Source organism: Dama dama, chromosome 16 (genome assembly GCF_033118175.1).
Source record: "Dama dama isolate Ldn47 chromosome 16, ASM3311817v1, whole genome shotgun sequence".
Taxonomy (NCBI): domain Eukaryota; kingdom Metazoa; phylum Chordata; class Mammalia; order Artiodactyla; family Cervidae; genus Dama; species Dama dama.
The window spans coordinates 11,091,100-11,102,381 of NC_083696.1; the positions used below are offsets into that span (position 1 = coordinate 11,091,100).

The 11,282-nt window shown below is 42.6% G+C and overlaps 1 protein-coding gene across 1 annotated transcript in view; it reads right to left on the minus strand.

Moving 5' to 3' along the window:
- The window catches only part of UGCG (UDP-glucose ceramide glucosyltransferase), a 39,916-nt gene extending 30,019 nt beyond the window's left edge, over positions 1 to 9,897 (minus strand). The window contains exon 1 of the mRNA XM_061163426.1: positions 9,677 to 9,897. Within this exon, the coding sequence (XP_061019409.1) occupies positions 9,677 to 9,774 (98 nt within the window). The 5' untranslated portion in view covers positions 9,775 to 9,897. The remainder of the gene's footprint in view (positions 1 to 9,676) is intronic.
- Positions 9,898 to 11,282: the final 1,385 nt, after the last annotated feature.

Below are 11,282 nucleotides of genomic sequence, written 5' to 3' on the forward strand. Positions count from 1 at the left end.
ATCCAATCAATACCGCCTTCTATCATGGAGATATTCCGAGGCATTCCAAAGGAGTCTATTCTTTTTGGCTGGCCATTCAATCACTACACCTAACACAGTCCCCAGAACAAAGACTACAATGCAGCCTTCCTCCTGGGGAGAAAACGCCCCTCCCCACAGCTTCTAATACCTGGAAAGTTCTCAGCAGTGGCAGCAGATCCTAGGCACTGTGACCACCAGATCTGGGATTTTAATACTATTCTTAAGTTCTCTTGAAACAAAATCTCCCCTCCCAACACCTGTCCATTTAACTGTCAGACATCTGATTTTATTACATTTTCAGGAACACATTCAGAAAGAAAAAGGGATAGACCAGGTATATGCTAGTCAATGGTTTGCTTGGCTTCGTTTCTGAAGAACAAAATGATCTTGAAACTAAGGGAGCACCTGGGGAAGACAGGAAAGTATGGTAAATTTTCAATACGTGTTCTTTTCCCAAGGCATTATTTCTAAATGACATTTTAAATTGAGAGCCGGAGTCACTCCTCCATCAAAAAAAAAAATTAATTGATGTAATTAAGGCCTGTCACTGTCAAGGACAGGGAGTAGGGTACTCACAGTAAGCTGCTGCAGGGCAGTACCTGCCAGCTGCAAGGCCAGGGAACGGAAGGGCAGGTACCATCTGGGGTGCCGCTCAGAGTACCAGTTAGTTCAGTCTAAAAGGTCAGGGGAGATGAATCACAGGCAGAGAGAGGCCCACGGGGTCTTGCTTTTCTATTGTGAGCTAAAAGGACATCTCTTCAGAGAACACGTCAAAGAACTCCAACTGCTTTTCTATTGTGAGCTAAAAGGACATCTCTTCAGAGAACACGTCAAAGAACTCCAATGGATGGTAAGGAGTATTCGGGAACATTCTTCTGGACTTTATGGATGCTTTGGCTTGATGAATCTTACGTGCCTCCCTGCACAAGGGTTTTTTGACTTGTGAACTGATGGGATGGCCGTGCTTTTCCTCGTTGATTTTCATTTCCTAACATCTCAGTCTCTAAAACTGTTACTGTCCTTTCCATCATTTTAGCTCACTGTTTTATCCTTTGAATCTTTTAGTGCCCTTTCGGCCCCTCCGCAACAGTTTGTTTAATGGTTCAGTTCAGTTCAGTTGCTCAGTCGTGTCCGACCCTTTGCGACACCATGAATCGCAGCATACCAGGCCTCCCTGTCCATCACCAACTCCTGGAGTTTACTCAAACTCATGCCCATCGAGTCGGTGATGCCATCCAGCCATCTCATCCTCTGTCGTCCCTTTCTCCTCCTGCCCCCAATCCCTCCCAGCATCAGGGTCTTTTCCAATGAGTCAACTCTTCGCATGAGGTGGCCAAAGTATTGGAGTTTCAGCTTCAGCATCAGTCCTTCCAATGAACACCCAGGACTGATCTCCTTCAGGATGGACTGGTTGGATCTCCTTGCAGTCCAAGGGACTCTCAACAGTCTTCTCCAACACCACAGTTCAAAAGCATCAATTTTTCGGCGCTCAGCTTTCTTCACAGTCCAACTCTCACATCCATACATGACCACTGAAAAAACCATAGCCTTGACCAGACGGACCTTTGTTGGCAAAGTAATGTCTCTGCTTTTTAATATGCTATCTAGGTTGGTCATAACTTTCCTTCCAAGGAGTAAGCATCTTTTAATTTCATGGCTGCAGTCACCATCTGCAGTGATTTTGGAGCCCCCACAAATAAAGTCTGACACTGTTTCCACTGTCTCCCCATCTATTTCCCATGAGGCGACGGGACCAGATGCCATGATGTTAGTTTTCTGAATGTTGAGCTTTAAGCCAACTTTTTCACTCTCCTCTTTCACTTTCATCAAGAGGCTTTTTAGTTCCTCTTCACTTTCTGCTATAAGGGTGGTGTCATCTGAATATCTGAGGTTATTGATATTTCTCCCGGCAATCTTGATTTCAGCTTGTGCTTCTTGCAGCCCAGCGTTTCTCATGATGTGCTCTGCATATAAGTTAAATAAGCAGGGTGACAATATACAGCCTTGACGTACTCCTTTTCCTATTTGGAACCAGTCTGTTGTTCCATGTTCAGTTCTAACTGTTGCTTCCTGACCTGCATACAGGTTTCTCAAGAGGCAGGTCAGGTGGTCTGGTATTTCCATCTCCTTCAGAATTTTCCACAGTTTATTGTGATCCACACAGTCGAAGGCTTTGGCGTAGTCAATGGCACCATTTAAAAATAATTTATTTTATGGCTTTATATTCAAATTGAGTTTTGAGCAGGAGGGGGGCCTGGAATGAAGGGAGACTTCTGGGCGAGAGGGCAGACTCTGCTCATCCCTTCATCAGCCCCTGGCTGCTTCTGCCCATGGGATTTCCCAGGCAAGAATACTGGAGTGGGTTGCCATTTCCTCCTCCAGGGGATCTGTCCCACCAAGGGATCGAACCTGCGTCTCCGGTGCAGCAACCTTAAGACAGCACTACACCTACCAGAAAAGAGGCACAAGAATTTCCCTCAAAGCTTCGAAGGGGAAGATAGATTCCTTGAGGGCAAAGTTCACCTTGCTTAACAGCCCCAGACTGTGCTGTTTTTATAGCTCTGCTGTGCAAGTCAGTTGAAGCGATTTATCTGACACTGGGAATTTTCTCCTTTGCCATCAAGCTTGTTAATATTTCATGTAAAATTAAGTTGATTGCTTGATCAGCAGATCCCACACTTCATATAGTCCATCCCAGCAATTCCAAATGATAAAAGGCTTCTTTTGTTGTTGTTTTTAGCTATGGATGTACTCTAGAAGGTTGTTACCATGTCTGTAATCAGTAGTGTCATGATTAATGTTACCTCCATATAGCATTTATCTTCAAACAATGGTACTGCAGCAAAATGAGCTTAATTAGCAAAGCACACCACATCACAAAACATACCTTCTGGTGCAACATTAACTCTGTAGACACAAGATCCCCCAGAGAACACAGAACAACCCATTAGTGAGTTACCTTTATAGGAAAACACAAGCTATTTCCATTGGACAACAGACTTGTACACTAGAGAACACAAAAGATTCCGTCACCGGAAAAAATGAGGAGACCTTTGTTAATTTTGTCCCCCCGCCCCCCCAAACAACCCACTAACCCTTCGGTAAACAAAAGAGCTAGCCAGAGTGTATGGGAAATAGAGCAACGTATTTTGCTAATAGCAACAAGTAGCTTTGCATTTCCCGAAGGGTAGATCCAAGTGTACAGACTACTGAAGGCATGACAGGTATTCCCTTTGGAAAACCCTGGGGGGATATTCAGATCTAACAAGTAATTTGTAGGTGAACATGTGATTGGGCTTCCCTGGTGGTAAAGGATCCGCCTGCAATACAAGAGACCTGGGTTTGATCCCTGGGTTGAGAAGATTTCCTGGAGAAGGGAATGGCCACTCTGGTCTTCTTGCCTGGGGAATCCCATGGACCGAGAAGCCTGGTACGCTATAGTCCATGGGGTCCCAAAGAGTTGGACGTGACTGAGCACAATCAGGATTATGTGACTGATATGGCCCTGTTTCTATTTTAACCCACAATCAGAAATAGTGAGACAAAGATTCCATTTGGTCCAATTCATTTCATGAAAAGCCATGGCCACTGAATTTGCCCCAAGTTCTGTCCATCTACCTGAAATCACAATGGCCAAATAACACTAAGTTAATAAGTGAACAAAAATCCCACCATTACTACTGGGGAAAAAAAAAATCAAAGTTTATTCATTCGACATGCAATGATCAGCTGCCAAGTAGCACTGAAGATACAATAGTAAATAAGACACCTCCCCACTCCCCAAAGTTTATAATTGTAAGTGGGGAAAGAGACAACAGAACACATAGTTTTTAGATGGGTAAATTCAAGATACTATGGAAGGACGTAAGAGGGGGTGCCTAACCCAGTAAGGCGCTAAAGCTTAATGAGGAGGAGTTAGTAAAACAAAAAGGAAGGGAGGGAAGGAAGAAGGGAGAGAAACAGAAAAAAGGAGAGAAAGAGAATTCTGAAAAAATTACATTGCACATTCAGAGGAATGCCAGTAAGTCACTGTGGCTGGAGAAACAGGCATAGGAGATGGCTCACCTCCTCAAGAATTACACGCCTTGATAAGGAGTTTGAATTTTAACCTGAAGGCAGTGGGGGACCTCTGTAAGATTTTAAGCACATGATCCAAGATTGCTGCTCCAGAAAGATTACGCTACAGTAAGAAAAACAAAGTAGATAAAGAGCAGAGCTGTAGGTAAAAATACCAGGGAGTAGAGATAGTTCAATAATCTAGGGTAGTGATAATATATACTGAACTAATGATGTAGGTAGGAAAAGGAAGGCATGATGAATTAAGAGAACCACCACTAAATAGTAAATTTCCATTTTGCTTTTTTTTTTTTTTAATGTCCAGTTTGCTTTTTAAAGCTATCACAGTATTGTCCAATTCCATATCTCCTCAAGGCTCAGGTTCAAGGGGCTGAACTACCTGATTCATGCACCCAAACGTGGTTTGGGCAGCAATGGCCCCGACTGAGCAACATCTGTTCAAAGTCCAACTGCATCCTCAGGACTAAACCCAGAAAATAAGCTCTCCTCGGTTTACACTCTACTAAGGCTCAGAACACCATACATGTAAGGCCAACTTAAAAAAAAAAATCATATTATCTAAAAATAATATCTGAAATGCTAAAATTCACATTAAAATCATAATTACTTTCTGACAGGCAGTTTATCACAGTTATCCTGATACAGTGAGTATTTAAACTCTACTAAAAAATTGTGCAGCAAGTTTAAAAGTTGTTATACTGGAAAAATTAGGACAGGTAGAATTAACTTGAGAAAAAAAAATCTTCAAGAAAAGAATGTTTAGTAGACGGCAGTTAATATTGGATGGATACAAGAAGTATTGCCACCGTACCATGGCACCTCCAGTCAATTAACAGAAAACAAAAAGGCTATCACTAAACAGGATACCACACATAAAGGGGAAAACATGATTAAGTCCAAGGAGTGAGAAGGATGGGGAGCTGAGAGGAGAAAAAAGCAAGGTATCTTGCTTAGAAACTCTTATCTAGCAGAATGGTTCCTAACAGCTACAGAGGGAAGAAAAATAATTGGTTCCAGACTTTTGTATGAATTCGCCACAGTCCCCCAGCTATCAAACCACACGAGCTCTCAACAAAAGAGAAAAAATTCCATAAAAAATCACTTAACTAACTCTGCCTACAGAGGATATAATCATTAGTTTCTTTTTTTTTTAAGAAAACAATCTTCAAAATAAGAGTCTTGAATTTCAAATGCTCTAATCTAAAAGTTATCTTTAACCCTGGTGGTCCAGCGCCTTTACTTGTCATGGGTCTGGGGTTCAATCCCTAGTCAGGAAACTAAGATCCCACAAGTTGTGTGTGTGTAGGGGGGGGAGAGGGTAGGGGGGAGTGGGAGTGCGTGCAGAGACATTTTAGGCAAAATTCCACAAATCTCTGCCATCTAAAATATGCTATGAAATGATGAAGCATCAGTCAATATTAATTCTGGAAAAGAGCAAAGCAGTAGGTAAAGATACCAGTGAGCAGAGAAAGTTTCAAAATATTGAAAATAATGGTTCTCTAGTTATAAACCACCTCAATTTTTAAAACTGTAAGCTTATACGATTTATAATATATTTATGAAATCAGAGCAAAAAATGTCATTGAACAATTGTTCACTGTATTAATTACATTCTGCTCCATTTAAAAAATACAGGCCAATACTTAGCTTTTTAATCTCATTTTAAGAAGCTACAATACAATAGAACATTGGATCCAAAGTAACTAGATACCATAACACACTGTATTTAATTGTAAAAAAATAACCATGGGTTTTTAAAAAATGTTCTATTGTTTTGTTTTTTAGCAATTTCACTGCAATGTTTGTATTACTTAAATATTTTTAAACATTAGTAGCTCACAGATTACGCTCCTTAACCTGACAACCAGATATGGAACCATATAAGGTTTGATAATAGGCTCCATTTCCACCAGTTTCAGGCACAAGGTTTTAGGAGGCACATTGATTAAAAATCTGGCTATTTTAATTTATTTATACTTTACCATATTCAAAAAAGATTTGAGAGGATACAGACACATGTTCAGGAAATATATTCTTCAATAAAATACAGAATGCTTAGCATAAAATTTTAACCAAAATATCACTGCCAATATTCTTTTGCCTTGCTTGTCAAAATGCTAAGAATATCAAAATGTTGAGATTATCAAACCTGCAAATTTACTAAATACAGTAGAAAGAGGAGAGGACAAACCCTTAGTGCTCTGCTTGAAAACAACTCAAACTGGGAAGCATCTTCACTTCAGTAAGAAAGGAATCAAATCAAACAGTAAATAATAATGACGGTGGGATGAGATGAAAGGAACTTAATTTTTTTAAAGGCAGCATATAATTTATACATAAATTAAGCTGTTGATTATTTACATCATGTTCTTTTACCTATTTCAGAAAAATATTCTGAAGATTCCTACTAATCTGTTATAAACTAATTGCATTTTCTTTGCTGTATTTTCATTTAACTTTTCTGGATCCTGTTACTGTCAATATAAAAGGTAACTTTGTGGAGCATTAAAAAAGAAATACAAAGACTACTGTAAGTTTGTGTTATTCTCTAAAACTGAAAGTATTTTAAACAAAAAGGTATTTAAAAATTTTTTTCAGTTTATTATTAAATACAAAATAACTTAAAATAATTCTGGAGTTGTCACAGTCTAAGAGTATAAACACTCTCAGATGGTTACTTGAAGTATTAAGCTACTTCACTAGTGTTAAGTAAGTGTGCCTTTTAGGTGGTGCAGTGGTAAAGAATCCGCCTGTCGATGCAGGAGACGCAAGAGACACGGGTTTGATCCCTGGGTCAGGAAGTTCCCCTCGAGTAGGAACTGGCAACCCACTCCAGTATTCTTGTCTGGAAAGTTCCATGGACAGAGCAGCCTGGTGGGCTACAGTCTATAACTGTCACAAACAGTCGGACAGGACTGAGCATGCACACACACACACACATCATAGAGAGAAGGTGTTCCATCATAGTCCTATGTTAAAAGAAGGCAACTTCCTTCAAATTGGGCTGTGAATTTAACAATTCCAATTTAAATACAAGATTACTTAGAGTCTGGAGGGAAAAAGGTTCTAAAGTTCAAGTAAAAATGTATAAAAAGTCAAAAAATTTACCAAAGAATAAGGAGGGGCCAGCCTCACCAAGTAACACTGTAATAAAGGTAATAATACTTCACTAAAACAGTGGATACTGGTACACGTTATAAGGGGTAAAGTGTTAAAAAAAAAAAAAAAGAAAACTCAAAATACTAAAAGAGATATTACATAATAGGGCAAATGGAAAAGATAAAAAATTTTACCAGTTGGGGCGGGTGAAAGACAAGACTACCTAAAACACACAGGCACACACACTTTTCTACATGTGAAATACATGTACAAAGTTGAAAGACAAAAAACAAGTTGGGAAAAAACTGCAGCATATCACAGAACAATCTTCCTATGAAAAATATTAGCATAGCAATAGATTGCACAAGCAAAAGATTTATGAATATGAAATTTACAACTAGCTGTAACTGGCATTAAATATATGAAACACATTTGATGAAACCAGTAATTAAAGGAATGAAAATAAAAACAGAGAACAGTAAAAACCCTAATACTTAGTAAGGGGAAATGGGGACCATCATACAATGTTACCAGGACTAGGAACAGATACATTTCTGTAGGGTAATATGTATCCAAGTTTAAAATGTGCACCACTTCTGGTCCAATAATTCCTCTTTCAAAATGTAAACTAAGGAGATCATTTCTCAAAGATGGAAGCCATTCATCACAGTGCTGTTTGTAATCGTAACAAACTGAAAATAGCCTAAACGCCTACCAATAATAATAATGAACACATATTAGTGCCTCATAAACAAAAATGTCATGCATCTATTAAAAACGATGGAGAGATCATACATGGATTGACATGAAAAAATTACTCATGACATTTTACACGGAAGCTCCATGAGAGCAGGGGCCTTGGGTATACTGTTCTTCAATCTTATTTCCAGCACCTAGAACAGTGCCTTGTACAAAACAGCTTCCTAGGAAGTATTTATTAAATAGATGAATTTTAAAGCTGGTTACAGAACAATCATGGTATGGCCCCTTCCTCATTCCTTCCTGACCTCCCTTCCTTTCCCTCCCCCTACAGAAATATAATTGGAAGGATAGCACAAAAGGTTGACAGGCAGTGGAGTTTTGGTGCCTGTGTTTAACTTTCTTCTTCTCTGTAGTCTAAATTCCCTATACAGTAAGCCTGCTTTATTTCTATGATCAGATAAAGTAACAAAATTGCTTTTAAAGACTCATATTTAAAATGAACTCCAGAATGTTCACTGCCTATAGCTCACAAACTCCAAAACCTAAAATCAACAGTATCCAAGAAGCATTTTTCATTCATCTTCAGAGAAATACCAGCATGCCTTTACAATGTATCAGTAGCATCTTCCTCCACTACCAGGAAATGCCACACTATACTAATAAAATGCAGCATTTCTAAAAGGAAGAAGTACACTTTTTCTGCAGTGAAAAGGGAAAGAAAAACTGTAAGTAATTAATTTCTTAAAGTCCTACCCTCTCCTCTACTAACATATACCCTATTCTAAATTGTGGTAAAGCTCACTATGCACAATCTTTTTTTTTTTTTTCCCCCAGCTAAAAGTCTAGTGAATCCAAGAGTAATGGACTGTGTCAATTCTTTCATTTCCTTACAAAGACTTTTTCCATTTTAAAGACATTCAAACAATTGAAATATCAAAAGTGGCTACACACCCTATGTCATATTCATCCCATTACCCGATTTTATTTCATAGTCTTTATCACTATCTGAAATAACCTTATTCGGATTTTAATTATGTCTCTCCCTTCTGGAATGTAAGCTCTATGAGGACAGGAATTCTGTCTTGCTTGCTACTGTCTTCAGTGAATGGTATCTAATGAAAAGGTCTGTGCGTGGGGGCGGGGGACCCAAGCTAAACAAGAAAAAACAAGGAATTGGTGGGGGGTGGGGGGGAACCACACTGAAATGTACAAGCTGACATGACTTAAGGTTATAACACCAGTTTTCAGAGGTTTGGTGGACGTTTTTCAAGATGGACAGGTGCTTCACACCTATCTAAGGGCAGAGAGCTCATCCAGGAAGAAGAAAATCCACCGGGAGGTCTCCAGGTGGCTGCCGTGCAGCTCCCAGAAGAGTGGAAACGATCATCATCATAATAGAAATGTGGCCCGGGTGGAGAGAGGGGAAAAAAAAAATACACCATACATCCTGGCCCAGATGAAAAACCACACGGATCCGTACCACAATCAAACCAAGCAAGCAACCTTTCGCTCTACACATAAAAAGAGTACAGTCTCTTTCTCCTGGCTGTGAAGTCGCCTGCAGCCCAGCCACCCCCCTCAGTAGCTACTTCTCTCTTCCAATGAAACCCCCGGCCCAGCTGATCCAAGGCTAGAGAGACCGGGAAGAAGAGTCTGAAAATTGGCTGTCTCCACCCCCATCCGAGCCCAATCTCCTCCAAAGCGAAATTCCTCCTACCCTCGCCTGTCCCCGAGGCCTGGACCCCGCCACGGGCTCCTCCAGCTGCCCCTCACTCACGTGTAGATGATGGCCATGAAATGCATCAGCCACAACACCAAGAAGAGGACGAACCCGAAGACGGCCATTCCCTCCAGGGCCAGGTCCAGCAGCGCCATCCCCCGGCCCGGCCCGCTCCGGCCGCCGCAGCGGACAGCGCTCCCGCAGGAGGAGGACTGGGTGGGCGCCCGGCGCGGGGGCGCAGAAGGGGAGAGAAAGGTGGGGAGAGGAAGGGGCGGAGGGGGTGGGGGCGGAAGAGGCGGGCAGGGCCTGCGCGCCCCCGCCCGCGCGCGCTCGCTCGCGGATGCAGGCGCTGCGGTGGCCGGACTCAGTGGTCAGGTCGGCCGTGGCCCCGCGCTCCCGCTCGCCTCTCCACCACTTCGCGGCCGCCGGCCGGACACCGCGCGCCTGGCGCCGCCGCCTCCGTCGCCGCCCCGCCGCCTTCTCGCAGCCCCGGCGCCGGGCTCCGGGCAGCGCAGCTCCGCGCCCTGCTCTGCCGCCGCAGCTCCGCGCACTAATCGAAACCGCCAGCAGGCGCCCCGACTCTCCGGCGCACCCCGCCCCGCCCCGGCCCTCCGAAACCGCGGTCCCGCCCTCCGAGGGGCGGTGCGCGCCGCTCCTCTCCGCCCACCCTGCCGCCCTCGCGCTGGTGGCGTCACTGTCGTGAGCGCGCCCCTGGGCGGGTTCTTCTGGGTGTTCCTCTCGCGGCTCCGGCCGCCGCCCACCTCTTGGTGACCGGAGAATGCGACCCGGGCAGCCAGCTCTGCACCCCTGAGCCCGCCTCTGTCGGCGGAGCGCGACCCTGTGTCCAGCTCGGAGGACACTTTCCCTTTGTCCTGCTCTGGTGTTCCAGGGCGTCCTAGGAGAAGACCCGGGGTTCCAGGCAGCCCCGAGTTGTCTCGCAGGGCAGCTTCCAAAGCTGTGTCCGCAGCCTTTGCTCTGGGCATTGCCCGGAGCAGCCCAGACCTTCCTCCAAGGCATGTTCCTGGGCGTCCGGGTGTCCCATTGCCTTCCTCCCTTGCTACTTTCAATGCTGTCGAGCCTTGGATCACAACGTACCGAGAGTGAAATCTTCTGCTTCACAGATCTCTAAGCACCTTAGAAGCAGCATGTAACCTACAAGAAATTCTCAAACTCAGGATGTAAAGGATCAGCTGATTCTGAAGTCCTCTAAGACTCCTGCCCAATATAATAGCCATAGGCGACTATTGCGCGCTTCAAATATGGATAGTAGGAACTGAGTGAGTTGTGTTACGAATGTAAGTCATACACCTGGTATGAAGATGCCTCATTAATTTTATATTGACTACAAATTTTAAGAATATTTTTGATACTTTGAGTTAAATTATTAAAATTAATTCAGTCGTTGCTGTTGTTTTTTAAATTCTGCTAGCTACTAGAAGATTTTAAGTTACACAGGAGGATAGCACTCTAAAATGGAAAGATGGAAAGATGTGGCATTTTGGATAGTTAAGGAAACCTAGTGTTTATCTTAATTTTAAATCAGTCCAGGGAGATATTTTAATCTAGTACTAAAAAACGTTTCTGTTTGTTTCTTTAGCCTAGATGAGTTTATATAGTTTCTTCATTGTTTTATGTTTAGACAGTGTTTATTATTTCAAATGAT